The 16,302-nt window shown below is 41.1% G+C and overlaps 1 protein-coding gene across 1 annotated transcript in view; it reads left to right on the top strand.

The window, feature by feature from the left end:
* TIAM2 (TIAM Rac1 associated GEF 2) overlaps positions 1 to 16,302 on the top strand; it is a 178,487-nt gene that overhangs the window by 73,622 nt on the left and 88,563 nt on the right. The window contains exons 3-4 of the mRNA XM_054062017.1: positions 12,299 to 12,410; positions 13,487 to 14,689. Coding sequence (XP_053917992.1) covers positions 13,493 to 14,689 — 1,197 coding nt within the window. The 5' untranslated portion in view covers positions 12,299 to 12,410; positions 13,487 to 13,492. The remainder of the gene's footprint in view (positions 1 to 12,298; positions 12,411 to 13,486; positions 14,690 to 16,302) is intronic.

Here is a 16,302-nt window from a genome sequence, read left to right as displayed (position 1 = left end):
GCATGATTTAGACGTTTTAGTCATGAAATCAACAAGGCTTCAAAACTCATCTCTGATTATTATCTTGTTGACAATAACATGTAATTATTTTTTAGCAGCTTAGTTGCACTTAGTGTAGCACAACTTCCCAGCTTCCTTGAGAGCTCCATTAGAGGTTTCTGATTTGAGAAACGTGTGTTTAACATGCAACCTTCATTACATCATTTTAATCTAGAGTGTTTATATAGCCAGCCTGCTATCTAAGACACAACTTTTATTTTTAATTCCATTACGGACTTCCCTCCATAAACTACAGTTTGTTTTTACTGCAAAACAGAGATATTAAGAACGATTAAGCTAGCAGAGACACGCATTAACACAAGCTACGGAGCTTCCTGTTACTATACTGAAATACCTTTTAATGTTCTTATGTGACCTATTAGTTTTCTAGAAAATGAGGGTAATGGCACCTTTCTCCTTCCCAGCAATGTTGTAATGATACATTTATGGAAGATAATGAATCATATTAAACTCTTATTACCATGTGAAGTATTTTTCTGTTGTGTTCAGCATGGAGCTTGCCTACTCCATATTGATCCCCAGAGAATATTTCATTATCAGGTTGTCCCAAATTAATAACAACAAGGCAGAAGGTGAGAAAAGTGTGATGAGGTGGATGTGGAGACTCAATTTTGAGGGTGTAATAAGGAAGGACCCTTATGCTTTAAACCATAGGTTAGACTGTACTAGAGCCCTGTCAGTCTGTCCTGCCTGCTCCACAAGGAACAAGGCAGGAGGAGAAGCCCCATGGTCAGGATGCAGCAGCCCTCAGATGGAGGATGTGTAAGCTCCATGTAAGTCAATTAGAAGTCAGAAAAGCATGCCTTCAACATGTAATGTCAATGTGCTGAAAGTGTAATCAGTTAAGTACATTAGAGGTGGAAGCAAAAATAAAAGAATATGGAGGGTATTAACTGGAGTCTTAAGAACGAACTATGAAACTAGTTGATAAAAAGTGGGAGACATAGTAAATACACAGGTAGGTTAGAAATAACGTAGTAAATAACTAAATGACCCCTAGGGCTGGAATGATAAAATGCAGTGAATTTGAAGAAGGAGATAATACAGGGTTGACTGCTTTGCACTTACAGCAAGGATGCCTGTTGACATTTGGGAGTCACTCTCTGAAAATGAAAGAGGAATTGACTGGACAGGTTTATTACCCTTTACAGGAAGATCATGAGGCACTAATACAATTCAGCTGGGTTCTAGGTTGTGTTCATCCAGGTATTTTTCCTTGAGTTAGGGAAGAATTACAATTATTGAACAGGGTGCCAGAGAAGCATCTTTGGGAATAGTATTTATATTTCTGAACATATACCTTTAAGAAACATAAATTCAACAAACTAGGTAATGATTAAAGGCTTCTGAACTGGTTGGAGGCTATCCTTATCTAAGGAATTATTCGAACATGGTTTATTTAATCAACTGAGCAGTGGACTCATGGGAGAGATGCAGTACTTTGTGTGAGAAGGGGGATGGGAACAGAGGTGAACTCTTACTCCTGAGAGAGACCTAGTGTTTTGACTTGTGAGCTGTCATTGCTTCCTTGTTAGTCCCAGGGCTTGGAACTGGCCTGTTAGTGAAATAGTTGGACCACAGCAATGCTAAGTGTAGAGAATATAACTGTATTGGGAACAAGAAAAAAGTCTGCTTTTCACAGACAGCAAAGTTGTTACTTGAACAAGCAGGTGTGAAGCCCCCAGACATATATATCCATGTGTAGAATTAGGAGTACTGCTCTATTAGGTTTTACAAAAACTAACATGTGGAACTCGCTTACGGTAAAGTTAATTGAGGACAGCAGAATTCAGAGAAGCATTTGGCCTTTGAGATGAGGAAAGCATATTTGATGCTAACGTTGTCAACCTGTGAGGTTTGACAAGAGATCCAAGTTGTTGTTTTCCAGTGGAGGAATTAACTGTAACTGGCCTTTGGAGATGAAATAGAATTTTGTTCTAAATTATTCTGGAGTTGCCTCTGTAATGAGACAGGATAGCGGACAGCAGAGAAACAGAGGTCCACTTTTAAGTGACAATTCCCATGTTACTATGCAAATCATTATTTCATTTTTGTGGACATGAATATTGTCTTGGAGCTTTTATGGGTTACTAATGATTTCTATTATACTGTTCTTGTACTTATTTTCAATTGAATACGTCATCTGCAGTGTAACTTGGCTGTATTTTCATGCTTGGCTCTTGAATGTGACCCTACAGTTTTATTAGAATATTTGAATAAATGCTTTGTTTTTTTGGCTGAGTTTGTTCACCAACTGTTGCTGCATTCAATGAAGTGTTGAGCTTTTCTGATAATAAAGCAACTGTTCATGCACCTCACTACAGATTTAACAGCCTAGCTCTGTGTATTGAAACTTGGGGATATCATTTGCATCTGAAGAGACCTGTTTTATCTGAGGTCAGCTATTAAAACCCAACTAGTTCTCTCCATAGGACAGTATAAAAAGCCTGGCAAAATAAAGCAGCAAGGAAAAGAATGCCAGGGTTTACGGGATGCCATTGCGCAGAGTTGTTAAACGCTACTGAGAGCCACTCTTAAGAGCAGGTTTTCATGACTACAACATTCCGGCTGTGGTTTGGGGAGTTACATTTTTGTCAGGATGTCTTGCATAAATATGTTAGAAATACTCCCTCTTAGCAAATTAAAAAAAAAAAAAAAGGTGAGGAAAAAAAGACCAAAAGGGAAAAAAAAACCCATATACCAGAAGGGAGAAAAGAAAAAACCCCAACAAAACAGAAGGGACCCTGGAGCTACCTTCAGGCATGCAAGCCTCTCTCCATTCAGCCTTCCCGGCAGCTTTCCTGTGGAAGCAGCCCAGCGGCTAAGGAATGTGGGGTCAGACAAGAGCCCAGTCACGGCGTATTCCCCGGCGGCTGCCCAGCATCGTGGCAGGCTGGCCAACTTAATCGTTTCAGGCGGCCTGCGGAAAACCGCCCTCTGGTTAAGTCTGCATCATGCTGTTCCACCAATGGAAAAAATTGAACAGGAGGAGGGTGTGTAGCCTGCAGACAAAAATACATCCAGCCTCGCGCAGGGTCTGTTTTTAGTTCCTAACGGCTGAGCGTTTTGAAGTGTTAGGCACAGTTTCCTGGCGTGCCCAGGGTAGGGAGAGTCTCTGTGTCTGCATGTCCGTGTCCCCGCAGCAGAGCTGGAGTGGCTGTGGGGCCAGGAGGCTGAAGCTGGCTCCTTGGGAAGGTAAGCGGGAATAGAGAAGGGGATGGCTTGAGCTGAGGAAGAGAACTGCTGGGACACTGTGATCCTCCACTTGCTGGCTGTTGGCGAGACCTGGAGAAGTGAGAGAAAAGTAGCAAAAGACTTGGGAAGTCTTTGAAAGCAGAGGGCAGAGTGGGCTGCTGCCATGCCAGGACTCGCAGCCCCTGTCTTGTCTCTGCCATAGCCAGCTGCATCCAAGATGAATGGTTTTCCCTCAGAAAACAGTTCTTGGTGGTCATCTGTCAAACTCAATTGCCTGAATTGCTAAATAAACCACCACTAGGATCATTTTACAGCTCTGCTGTGACAGAGCTGGATTTTTTTTTTTAAGGCAAAGTATGAAAAAGTGTGTTTGAGAGTGCTGCAGTTTCTGCAACATTAAAGTGACTCTCTTAATATAGTATGGTTAATAATTCCCCCGAATCTTTTCTTTTTTATTATTCTGTCTATTCTCAGTAATACTTAAAATAACTTTAAATAAATAGGCAACCTACCCAAGCAAGGGTTATGTGTTTCTGAAGTGTTAGAGGAAAAAGTTTCAGTCAATACTAGTACTACCACTGAACTGGGATGATTTGGAAAACCAGAACTTCTACATCTGAGAGAGATAGGTCCTGCACGGGTTTTGATCTTTCTACATAGATTTTTAATAATATGTATATTTTACAGAAATAATTGTACATGAATTATGAAAATGCTCTGTTCTGTAGCACAGAAAAAAAATGAAAAAGGGGGAACGCCCAAGAAATAGAGAAGTGACTTCCCCTCCGCGTGTTTGGGGTTTTTTTTTAAGTGGTAGGTGATTAATTGCTTGTGCAACATTACCAAAGTTTGCTACTTTGTTTATGCTTGTTGCTGATGTGGTCACAGTTAATTTTGTACACTGGTGACTTCATTCTTGTAAATCGTGCATTTCTTTCCCTTTAAGGTGAGTGATTTGGTAACATTATACAATGTATAGCAAAACACTGGTTAGAGGCAAGGGATGGAAATTTTATCTGATCCCTTTTAACAGGAAAGGGTATCCACCTACCGTGAAAGAGAGGACTCCCTCTGAAGAGAGAGCTCTATAGCTGTGAAGCTACAAAGCGAGTGTTTTTAGTGGGGGAAACCCAATCCTCAGTGTACTTTTCTATTCTTTTAACATGTAACGTGCTGGTACTACAGGGGTACAGGAAAGGAAGCCCTAAGACATGTTACTGCTGTAGGGCTCTTGGCAGCCAAAAATCAAGATCTGCTTTTAATTTTCCAAGGAACTGTGTTTCAAGTTTATTCCTGGTGTCTAACTCCCAGATCCTGTATCCTCCTCAGGAAGTCCCAGGGCCAAAGGTGGGAAAGCATTTACTTTGGAATTGACACCCTCAGGTGTTTATGAATGTGTAAACGGAGAAGTAGAAAAGACTATGCCAAATGCAGTGTGGGTCCCTCCTCCTGCTTGTGGAGTGGGCTGTGTAATAGGTGGCAGGCAGGGAATTCTGCAGCCATCCCAGCCGCTGTCCCTCAGCCTGAAGCATGCTGTCCTAGCAGTTGCTGCTGGAAGTTTTTCTCTGGTGCCAAGGATTAAGAGCTAATCCAATAGGCTTGGAAGATGTTACACCAAAAAGGGTCTTTTGGGGGCAGAATGGTAGGTGTTCCAGCTTGGGATGGCTCATCCTTGCTGCTGTTTGCTTCTCCTTTTGATAGGGTCCATGGGACTGTTCAGGTTATGGTGTTGTAAACTGGATCCTAGTCCAAAACCAACCTTACTTCTATCCTCTCAAAAGCTGATATTTTGACACTTACAGTTTTGGATGTTTGTGTTTTGGGGTGGTTGGAGCAGATGATCTCCATAGGTCCCTTCCAACCCTAATTCTTTGATTCTGATTCTGTGGGGGAGAGAATCACTGTAGCTGTCTGCTGACTTTGGTTATATCTAATAGTATGAGCTGGTTGCTACTGAAGCAGACAAAAGAGGTGAGGGGCAGATGTTTCTGCTGGGTATTTGGGAATCCCAGTTTGACCAGAAGGCCCTGGTCCTACCTCCTGTTATGACAAATAAGGAGGACTGAGGCAGAGACCTCTTCAGGAGTTTGTCTAAGCTCAGGCAGGAAGTCTGCAGACCCAAGCTGGGTATCTGAAGTGATGTTTATGCCACAGCCCAGAATGGGCAGCAAGGTTGGAGCTGGGGCTTCTCTTCCTGGAGCGACTTGGCTCCTTTCAGGTGCATCATCCTCCCTGCCCGAGGCCTCAGGCCTCGAGAGGTCTTGAAAACACCATCTTAGTCTGCATCAAGACTTGCCAGTGTGCTTACAACCAGAGTAGGTGGAGAAGAAAAGACCTTTCAGATCACTGAGTTAATTTCCCCTTCAAGGGAAGGAAATAGACTCTTTGACATATCAACGTTTTGACTACTGGAGCTATTGCATGAAGCCAAGATGCGAGGTGGCATTCCTGTTTTTTTTTTTAACAGGCTTAATGGCTTTTATTTAAATGGATGTGCACTTTAGCTATTGTGTATAAATTCAATAACATTTACAAATGATGAAATTTGTTTTTCCTGTCAAAGAAAACTAACTCCCTGGTGATTTAGAGTGTATCAGCAGTGGTGTAATATGATAAGGTTCTTCAGGCTTGACTCAACCTTCCATATTGCACCAACTTGAAAGCTATAAAGCATAATTTAATTAATCTGCCAATGTCTTGGACCCAGAAGAATGGGTTATATAAAAGAGAAGGAATCATGTCTCAGCTATGGGATATGCAAGTCTGATGAGATATATTTGTGATGCAGTGTAGACCTGTTGGGATTAATGTTATTTTAAGAGAAGGAATCGGAAAAGGAGATGGTCTCCTTCTTGCTTAACTGTGAAATTACAAGTCTGCATGCAATGTAGGCATTATTCATAGCATGAAAAGAAGTGTCTAGGATCACAATGACTACTTATTTTTTGTGAGAAAAAATACCGGTTTTAATTTGATCTGTGAGCTACCAAACAGTTTCTAATACAGGAGGCTTTAACTCTGAAAAGATTAATGAGCGAGTGAGGAATTTTGGCTTCAAAATGGGTTATTAAGGCAAAATAGTCCTATTTTTCAAAAAAGAGACATACTTGTGGTGTTTTAGTTATTCATTCTTTGAATATGGAGGTATATAATGCAAAATATCCTGCCAAGAATACCACGATATAATTATTATGGTATATTTTTGTAATAGGAATGTGATTGAGATTGCAGGAATAAGAAATCTGCTTCTCATTTATGGAAGCATGTGACCAAAGTGTGTAGTTCTAAAAAATACAGTGAATTGTTTCCAGTAAGAAACTCCACATTTAATCCAGCTACAGTGTTGTGCTGACCTGCCTACCTCATTAATTTCGCATATCCATTCATACATAGACATGCAGGAAGGGGAGGGCAGGTTCGTATTCTAGCATTTGGTATTCCTTTCATATTAAAACCCAAAGTAGATTAAAAGTTAATTAAAACTTCAAACCTGTAATTCTGTATCCTTGTAAGAATTCAGCACATGGATTTTTTTTTGCAAAACTTATGTACACATTAGTGTCTGAAAGATAGTTACATACAATTTCTAAGACTTTATAAGTAATTCAAAATTAATGGTGTTTAAACCATTAGGTGAAAGAGAGTGTAAGAAAAAAGAATTACCAGGTCAATTAAACAAATCAAAATAAAAGCAAAAAAAAGCTCTTCCTGATGTAAAAATTCCCCTGCATCATTTGTAACTAGTTCTACTATTAAAAGAAAACAAGTTGGTCACTTCATACAAATAAGGGTTTCTGTTTCATTTTTTTAGTGCTCTGAAATACTTTCAGATTCTCCATTATCCCAGCTCCACTAATCCCGATGACAGCCTCCTGTGGTGCACTTATGAACCACACACTCAGAGCAGCCGCCTGTGTAAAGACGCTGGTGCTGCCCTTTCTTCCCTCTGCCCTGCTCTCCCCCACTGCCTTCTCACTTCTTGTGCAGGTCAGAGGTGGCCACTGCAGTCGTGCTCTGCAGCTGGGAGTCCTTACCTGTCCTTGTGGAAATACGGTTTTCAAACACTGCAAAAAGCTTATGTGATTGTCTCCTCTTGCTTCATTACTAGAGAGTAGTTGACAGGATATACCCTACCTGTTGTGTAAAAGTATTTATATCACCTCAAAGTGAGTTGAAACTCTGCCTTTCTCCTCTAGTCAACATTTATACTTGTGTGGATGGCTATGAGGGACTGTGACTGGTGGCAAGTACTCGAGAATTGGTCTGATGCCCTCTTAAAAGGTACCAAAATGGTGCAGGTAACAATTCTCCTCTTGATGAAGGAAGTCTTAAGAGATTGTGACACATGGTTGTGGCTTAAGCTGCAAGTGGGAATAAAGTACTCTGTTAGCTTGTTTCTTTCTTGAATAACTTTCTGTCCTTTTCTCAAGGAAAGGTCTTCTTAAAAAATTTACAATCACACACCAGGACACAGTTTAAAGATTGAAAAGTTGTAGGCTCTTATTTTTTAGGAGTGAGACAGCTAGCTCTAGCTCTTATTTATTTTCTATCTGTTAATCTAGCTCTTCTTTAAAAGCCTTTTTTCCCCATTAAAAACAGGAAGCTTTAAACTTAAGCTCTTCTGCTGTGCATAAAGAGTTATTGTTCTGGTAATGCTGAAGACTGTCATGAGTTCCTGCATTTCTTAATAAGTCCTTCTTCAGTCGTGTTAATTTGATGAGATGATGTTATCTTCATCTGGACCAGTCCATACTGGGTTCTTTTCTGTCTTTTTTTTTTTGTTGTTGTTATTTTTGCACTGATGCCATGTTTAGTGAAGTGAAAATCAACTTCGCTGCACATCATCAGTAGATTTTCAGGGAAGCTTCAGCACAGATTAAGTGGATTGTAGATTATTTATTATGCATCTGCCAATGAAGATTCACTGTCACCAGCCATCCAGAGGAATAAAGGCATCAAAATACATCAGAGAGATAGCATTAGTGCATGTGTTCATGTCTCATGTAACTTCTTGATCCAGGCTAAAGCTTCACATTGCTAGGACTGACATTAGTTGAGCTCTTACAACATCCTGGGTGGTGAGATTGTCAGTCTGAGACAGGGAAGTCTGCTGACCCTCCCTAAGAAGATGCTACCACGATCTTTTTCCTTTTTGTAATTGGTATATAGTCACTGTCTGCTGCTAACTGTGGTTTTGGAGCACTCAGTCTACTTATGGCTCTATGCTTGCCTTCTGTCAATCTGGAGCTTGCCGTTTTCTGACTTTTAGTTTTAGGGAGTCTCAGCCTGGTTGATGTGACTGTATTGGAAGCAAGTGGCTGGCAGTAGTGAAATTGGCTATGTTCCTGCTGCAGCAGCTGAGTCCAGTGCAGGAGCCTGTCACCTTTGATTCAATCTTCCTCCTGTTCATAATATAAAAATCCTTTGTTACATCTCATAAACAAACCTAGTACCAGGATATTATTGTTATTGTTCGTCTTTTTCTGGCGGTATGGTTAGCAAGGCAAGCTTTTTAAGCCCTTATTTTGAGAGATTAAGACTAGGAAGGGAAGTACCCATACAGTTGCAGAGCACTACTTATATGTCTACTCATGTTTATCATAGAATCATTAGGTTGGAAGAGACCTTTGAGATCAACTCCAGCCATATCAATCTACTACTAAATCATGTCCACAAGCACCTCATCTACCTGCATTTTAAACACCTCCAGGGATGGTGATTCAATTATCTCCCTGGGCAGCCTGTTCCAGTGCTTGATACCCCTTTCTGTGAAGAAGTTTTTCCTGATGTCCAATCTACACTTCCCTTGGTGCAGCTTAAGGCCATTCCCTCTTGTCCTATGACCTATTGTTTGGGAGAGGAGAACAACACCCACCTCTCTGTAACCTCCTTTTAGGTAGTTGTAGAGAGCAATAAGGTTTTCCCTCAGCCTCCTCTTCTCCAGGCTAAACAACCCCAGTTCCCTCAGCCGCTCCTCGTAAGATTTGTTCTTCAGTCCCTTCACCAGCTTAGTTGCTCTTATCTGGACGTGCTCCAGGACCTCAATGTCTTTCTTGTGGTGAGGGGCCCAGAACAGAACACAGTATTTGAGATGCGGCCTCACCAGTGCCGAGTACAGGGGCAGAATCACTTCTCTGTTCTGCTGGTCAAGCTGTTTCTGACACAAGCCAAGATGCCATTGGCCTTCTTGGCCACCTGGGCACACTGCTGGCTTATGTTCAGTCGCCTGTCAACCAGCACCCCCAGGTCTTTTTCTGCCAGGCAGCTTTCCAGCCATTCTTCCCTAAGCCTGTAGCGCTGCACGGGGGGTTTTATGTCCCAAGGGCTGCACACTTAAGAAAGGCATTTTCCCCTCTTCACTTATAAAGCAGTCTGGCTGCAGTGATATTAGTGATGGAATATAGGGGGCAGGCGCTTCTCTGGAACAGCTCCTGAGCATGTGTGTTTGTTTTTCAGAGCCAAAAATGTCTAGGGGAACTTTATGTGGAGAAGCCCCAAGGTGGGGAAATACGATTTTAGCTCTGGGGTTATGATTTGCGTTAATTATTGGGTGTGGTGGGGATGATGGGGTTCCTGGATTAGTATGTTTGCATAGCTGTGTTTTCTGAATGTGTCAAGGGGAACCAGGGTGAAGATTAAAAACTTCTTTTTTAGGGAATGTGGGTATAATTGAAAGCAAATAAACTCTTAATAGTCATCTTAAGGCACAGTGAGCTGGTTTCTAAATATACTGATTATAATTGCAGAAAAGTTTCATACAAACTGGTTGGGCTCACAAGAAGTATTCATTCCTCTGTGTAGAAACAGAGAAAAGCATGTTGCCTTCTGTGGTGGAGGGTTGCTATGAGAAATATAAGGGAAGCTAAACTCTGTCCTCTGTACTGTAATTTCCAGTGCTTCTGTAGTTCAAATAGTGTCAAATGTGTGTTTGAAGTGAATGTCCGTGGCCACCTTCCTGCCCTGGTGTCATGCTTCCTTTGAGTGGAAGCCAACTTGCTCCACTTCAGCCCCCTACCCTGCATTGTAGCAGAAAGAAAATCACTTCACACAAATGTGAGGCAAGAGGAAGGCATCACAGCTGATTTTCAGGGTGATGGTCTTTGTGCAGGCTTGCAGATGCTCCGATTGGTTATCGCAGCATGCGCCAATGTTTAGCCTCCTGTAGCTTTCTGGACAGCCGGGATGCTGAGAAAAATCCCTTGGGCCTATTTCTATGGGATTTATTGACTGTTCTGTTGTACTGCTGTCTGATTTCTCCACAGACTAAGACTCTGTTTTGTAGACATTGTACCCCTGCATAAATTTATTCGTTCAGCCCTTATGTGACTTGTGTATTGGATCAGACACATACAATGAACCCTGGTAGCAGCACCTCAAGCCTTGACGAATTGAATGTCTATCTTTTGAGGTTCATGACAGCAGCTTGCTTGCTACCCACTCTGTTAAAAGGATTACCTAACAATTGCACAATCACTATGGAGACCAGATGGTCTTTTTGCCTGTTTCTTTAGACAAATTGGGTTCAGTGTTCCCTTATGAATAGATATAAGCCCTTCAAAGCTGCCTTGTTGAATGTAGTTTCTGTTCCCAGATGAAGAATTCTGAATGTAAACTCATTGCTTGTTTGTGGTCGTTGCTTCCTGGATGGAGGGAGGCAGTTTTGCTGGGAGTTCACAGTTTGATCAGCAGCTTGGAGCTTAGGAAGCTTGTGTGTTTTCTTCTGTTTACCTTGAATTGTAAGTCTTCTGTTCAGTCAGTGTTGCGTATAGAGTTTTAAAATGGGTGCTCTTATCAGCCCTGCAGCACTGGCAAACCAAACCTGCAAGGCAAGGTTGTCCTGAAGAGTGACCATCCAAATTGTTAGAGACAATAAGCAAGTTAAACAGATATATATTTTTTTTTTGAGTGCAAGTTGAAATACCTGCAGCTTATCTGTTTTATCAAATTTCTTTGTGTTTATGGCATCTCTAGCGTGATCCAAAAGGATATTTCTCTTATATCATTTATTTGCTAACCTTTCTCTAGGCTTGCTCTTTGGAATATATTTAGTTCTAGTTTGCAACCTTTACCTTTGTTTTTGGTAAAGTTACCGGTAGATTCCTTTAAATATCTTCAAAGTTCTTATACTCAGTAAAAATGAGTAAAAAAGAGCAAAACTCTCCACATTCAAATAATTATTTTATTGAAAATTATGAAAAGTAGTCACTGAATTTATGCAGAAAAGAATACTTTTGGGGAGTAGTGTATTAAAAATGGTTTCTACTTAAAACATTTGTTATAAAACTGAGCCTAAGATTTTGTACAGCTGCTTCTACTGAGTATTTCAATCCTTAAACTACTGATATATTTTGTGAGATTCAGCTTCTGTCCTTTTGTTTTGAGTTGCAGCCTTTGCGTGCCGAGTGAAGAGCCAGTATATTGAGACTGTTAAAAAGAACTTGGGTCTTGTTACCTTTGAGCATGTGCAGTGCTTGGTGCTGCGTTTTTATTGTTTTAATGGCAGATTAACTTAAAATCTGAACAAGCCTAAAGAGGGAGGCTGCTGGAGTGGGTGAGTGAGTGAGTGAGTGAGTGAGTGAGTGAGTGAGTTGCATGGTGGCCTTTTACTGCAAGGGTCATAGTTGGAATCCAGGCATGGGGAAGGATAAACAGATGCTGCAGGACATTACCCGGATGGGTTTGGTCCAGATTGTTAGGCATCACGGCACAGTCCTGCTATCTGTAATTGTTCTTCTGAAGTGCAAACTGGAGGGGGCTCGAAGTTTGCCTTAACTTGTCGATGAGGGGAGAACTACAGAATTAGAAAACAAACCGCTTACACAAAAAGTGGCAATATTAATTTATTGACAGTTTTTAAAGTATGTTTATGAAAATGTGTGTCTGAAGTCCAGGAATCCCCTTAACCAAACCTCTCTTCTCCATTTGTAATCTCTATGTGTTTTGGGTTTTTTGTTTGTTTGTTTAAATCATTTTGCTTACAACTGGAGTAAAGTGTAAGTTCTATTTGACTAAGAACGCTTTTTGTCTTTTTGGTGTTTTCTAGGAAGGCTACGTGCAACTCCATCCTGGTTTTAGCAACTGTAGCGGCTGACCATGAAGACAATGCAGAGCATGCTAACTGCTAACTGTGCCCGTGTTTAAGAGTGATCCTGCAGGTATGCTCTTTGGTTTGTACTATGTTTTTCATGTAGAAGTGGTAAGAGGTAGAAGTAGGGATGTTAAGATATGTACAAACTCTAGAACATAAGATTCTGTTTTCACAATGGCTTATTTTGACAAAATTTTAATGAGACTGCAGTATATTCCTCTAAGAGTGATAGTCTGAGACACGACAGATTCAATGTGTAAAGAAGGAAAGTGTGATAGAAAAAATGCTTTGATGTTGTTTCTGTAAATTACAAACAGTGGAGATCCAGTCCAAGTAGCAAAAAGAACAGAATGATCATTTTACTTCAAGTTGTACTTTATGTAAGCCCAAAGTCTTCCATCATCTCAGTGGGGCAGTTGGGTTGCTCCATTGTGCACTATTCCCTGTGAATTCAGTATGAAACCGAAGAGCATTTTACTAAGGGAACTATCAAACTGTGCCGTGATCAACGAACATAATGCAGTTTTGTGCTGTAATGGAAGATGAGGCTATTCGCTAACCAAATTATTTTTCATTTCTTTTTGGTGTGGTTTTTTTTTTTTCCCCCTTTATCCTGGATTGACTCCATTTAAACACAGAGTTGGGGTTTGCTGAATACTTTATTGAGGCAACACTTGGTTGCACAGAAACCAGTCAAGCTGCAACTGCAGTGGGCTTGTCTCCTGGCAGAGGGATTTCTCTGAAAATACAGTTCACTTTACATCTAACTTATGATTATCTTGCTGTCTCCCTTTCATTATGCTGTTGTTCTCAGGAGCCAGAGATTTTATAAGTTATAAGAAAAGGATGTTGCCAAGGGTGTGGGTGGAGAAAGGTGCTGACATGATTTCAATGAAGCTAGATTCCAGCTTTATAATAGAGGGGTAATGAACCATACAGAGAATAGATTTTCCTAGCATCCCCCTAAAATAAGTTCAGTTATGAATTTAATGTTGTAAATGGCTATTTAATGCCTTTTTTTTGAAACAATTGTTTCATATAATTTTGTAAAGAAGCACTTTCCTGTGTAGAGGGTAAAAATGTTCCGTTACTTTTCACTCTGTCTTCTAGTAGTTGTTTCTAATGAAACTCTTCTTAATTTAGTGGAAAATGGGGAATTCAGAAAGCCAATACAGTCTTCAGGGATCAAAAAATCATGCTGCTGCTACAGCTGGTGCCAAGCAGAAGCCTTGCTCTCTGAAAATTCGCAGCATTCATGCTAAAGATGAAAAGTCTTGCTCTATGCATGGATGGGGTCATACCAGTAGCAGCTCAAACTACAAATCAAGGTCCCTTGCCAGAAGCTGCCTTTCACACTTCAAGAGTAGTCAACCTTATTCCTCTAGACTTGGTGACACTGTGGTGAAGGTTTCTAAAAGCAATGCCCATGGCAAGCACAGGACAATCACCTCAGTGGACTGCTGCCGAGGAAATAATGCAGTGTTTTTGCCCGAGAATGGTTTTCACTACATTGGCCTTCAAGATGAAAGTAATCATGCTGCCTCTCAAGAATCCAATGGACACATTTTAAACTGCTATGGAAAGAATGAAAGTCTTGCATCAACCTCCCCGTCAGAGGACAGGAGAAGTCCGAAAGTTCTCATTAAAACACTTGGGAAGCTGGATGGTTGCTTGAGAGTCGAGTTCCACAACAGCAGCAACAGTAAGTTACCGACTGAGGAGTCCAGCGGGCCTGTTCAGTTGCTGAGGTATTCACTTGCCTTGGATTCTAAGCCGAATGACCTACTTGATGTCAGGAGGAACTCCAGCGCAGACTGTTCTTCAAGCCATCGTCTGTCACCAACTGATTCAAGGCTTCGATCTAGTAAAGGAAGCTCCCTCAGCTCTGAGTCTTCATGGTATGACTCTCTCTGGGGAAATGCTGGGGATATCAATGAGCTGGAAGGTCCATATTTGACCAGGAGCACTCCAGATACAAGCATTCATGCTGATTTCCCAGCAAGTGACAACAAAAAGTCCTTCAATCAAAGTTCATCTCTTTCCTCACTCCGAGATCTCTATAAGGATACAAATTTGGAAAGCACCCGTCCACCTCGGATCAGGCTGTCTGATGAGTATATTGACACTCATGGTAGCCTAAGCAACCGCGTCTCTTTTGCCTCAGACATTGATGTTCCGTCCAGAGTAGAGCAGGGAAGTCCTGCACATTATTCCTCCTACACACTCCCATGCAGGAAGTCCAAGCCTCTCAGTGAAGATGCATCCAAGAAGGATACATTAAAAAACCGAATGCGACGCATCAGTGACTGGACAGGAAGTCTCTCGAGGAAGAAACGGAAGCTGCAGGTATGTACAAAGCCCAGCCTAAATGCCTAAAAGTTGGTTTGTAGATTCCTCTTATAAATGTAGTGATTACATCATGTTTGTCTTTGTTGTGGGATAATTACTTGCTAATCTCATTTGGTACTTTGTGGAATTCTGAGAAGTATTTCATCCCTGGAGCTGTCTGAAATGTCAACAGCAAAAAGAGACATGTAATAATGTGTATAAGTTTTCCCGTTACATTTTGTCACCTTCTTAGCTAACAACAGTCTCTGCATTCTAATCTCTCAGTAAATTAGCTTTTGAAATCAATGCATTACTTACAAAATGACTTGGACTTTTTAAGCTTTCTCTTTATTTCAACTATGAAAATAATAACTTAGATACCATATATACTATGAACCAGCATACATTACCGAGAGAGTGAGGAACGAGCAGTAGAAGCAGAATGTTATAAACACCTTTGCAGTTATTCCGTATTTGTATTATTGGCTTCCTCATTCATTCTGGGTTTTTTGGTGTATCTCTAGGAAGGCAAGCAACTGTAGAATATTGACCAAAGCTGCTGGTTCTGCCTCTGCCTGCTATGAAAGCATTATATGGAGCACCCTCCTCCTTCCTGCATGTCAGTTTAGTTTGCCAGATGGAAATGCTTGAGTTGCGATCTGGCTGGCCAGGAGATGGTGGTGTGAAGAAGGAGAAGGGAGGAGGATGAGAGAGAGGGAAAGGATGTTTCTTTAGAAGGCTCTAAGACTAATCCATTAATAGGAATTTAGAATGCCTGTGGTCAGGAATGAAATTCTTATCTGTAGCTATAGGCTCCTCTTTAAATGCCAGACTGTGCCTGGACCTCTGTGTGTGAGTTCACGAGCTGAGATGGAGAGCAGAGGGTGGTTTTAGTTTTGATATTTTTTTTTTTTTTAATCTTCCATAGCATTTCACACAGGAACAGTCACTGTACTTCTCTTCATGAAGGATCTGCTCCCTGTCAGCAACACTGGGGTGCTGGCCACTTCAGAAGTGACTAGAGAGTGATGGGAACCCCATAACGCATGCTTTCTGTAGCACGTTGAACAAATACTGTCTCCTGTGTTGGAAATTTGGTCAGGTATTGTGCTTATGAGGGGTCTGTCATTGCACTGTAAACCTCTAATGGACCTTTAGGCTCAGAAATCAGGTCAGAGCAAGGTTTGACAGCATAAATCCTTAGGTAAAGGGTACAGAACTGGGAAAATGAAAATGAAAGCAGTTTATTTGGATCACTTCTTCTGTGAATTGGTGCTCGTGTATTTTATCAGATATTGTGTTTTCATCTTAGCCAACTGTGAAAGAGAAGGAGGCAGGAAAAAAATGGAATTGGTGAAGAGTCTCAGTACCTTCACTGTTTTCAACATCTGTAGCTATTCTGGATGTTACAGCCAGGCTTTACTACAGTCTCTGCATCCCAGACTGTTACTGTGTGTTACTTAGTTATGACATTTTCAGAATGGTATTTGTGATGCACCACTCATAGCTGTTTTGAATTCACTGTGCAGTGAACTGACTTCAGACACAGCAAGGAAGTTTAGCTGGTGAGATTGCATGGAGTTGGAATGTTATTCTGGTAGAAGGAAATCAGCCCTAACTCCAAAAATTGT

Source organism: Cuculus canorus, chromosome 3, assembly GCF_017976375.1.
Source record: "Cuculus canorus isolate bCucCan1 chromosome 3, bCucCan1.pri, whole genome shotgun sequence".
Taxonomy (NCBI): domain Eukaryota; kingdom Metazoa; phylum Chordata; class Aves; order Cuculiformes; family Cuculidae; genus Cuculus; species Cuculus canorus.
The sequence above is the reverse complement of the archived record's forward strand: the minus strand, read 5'-3'. Positions and strand labels throughout refer to the sequence as shown.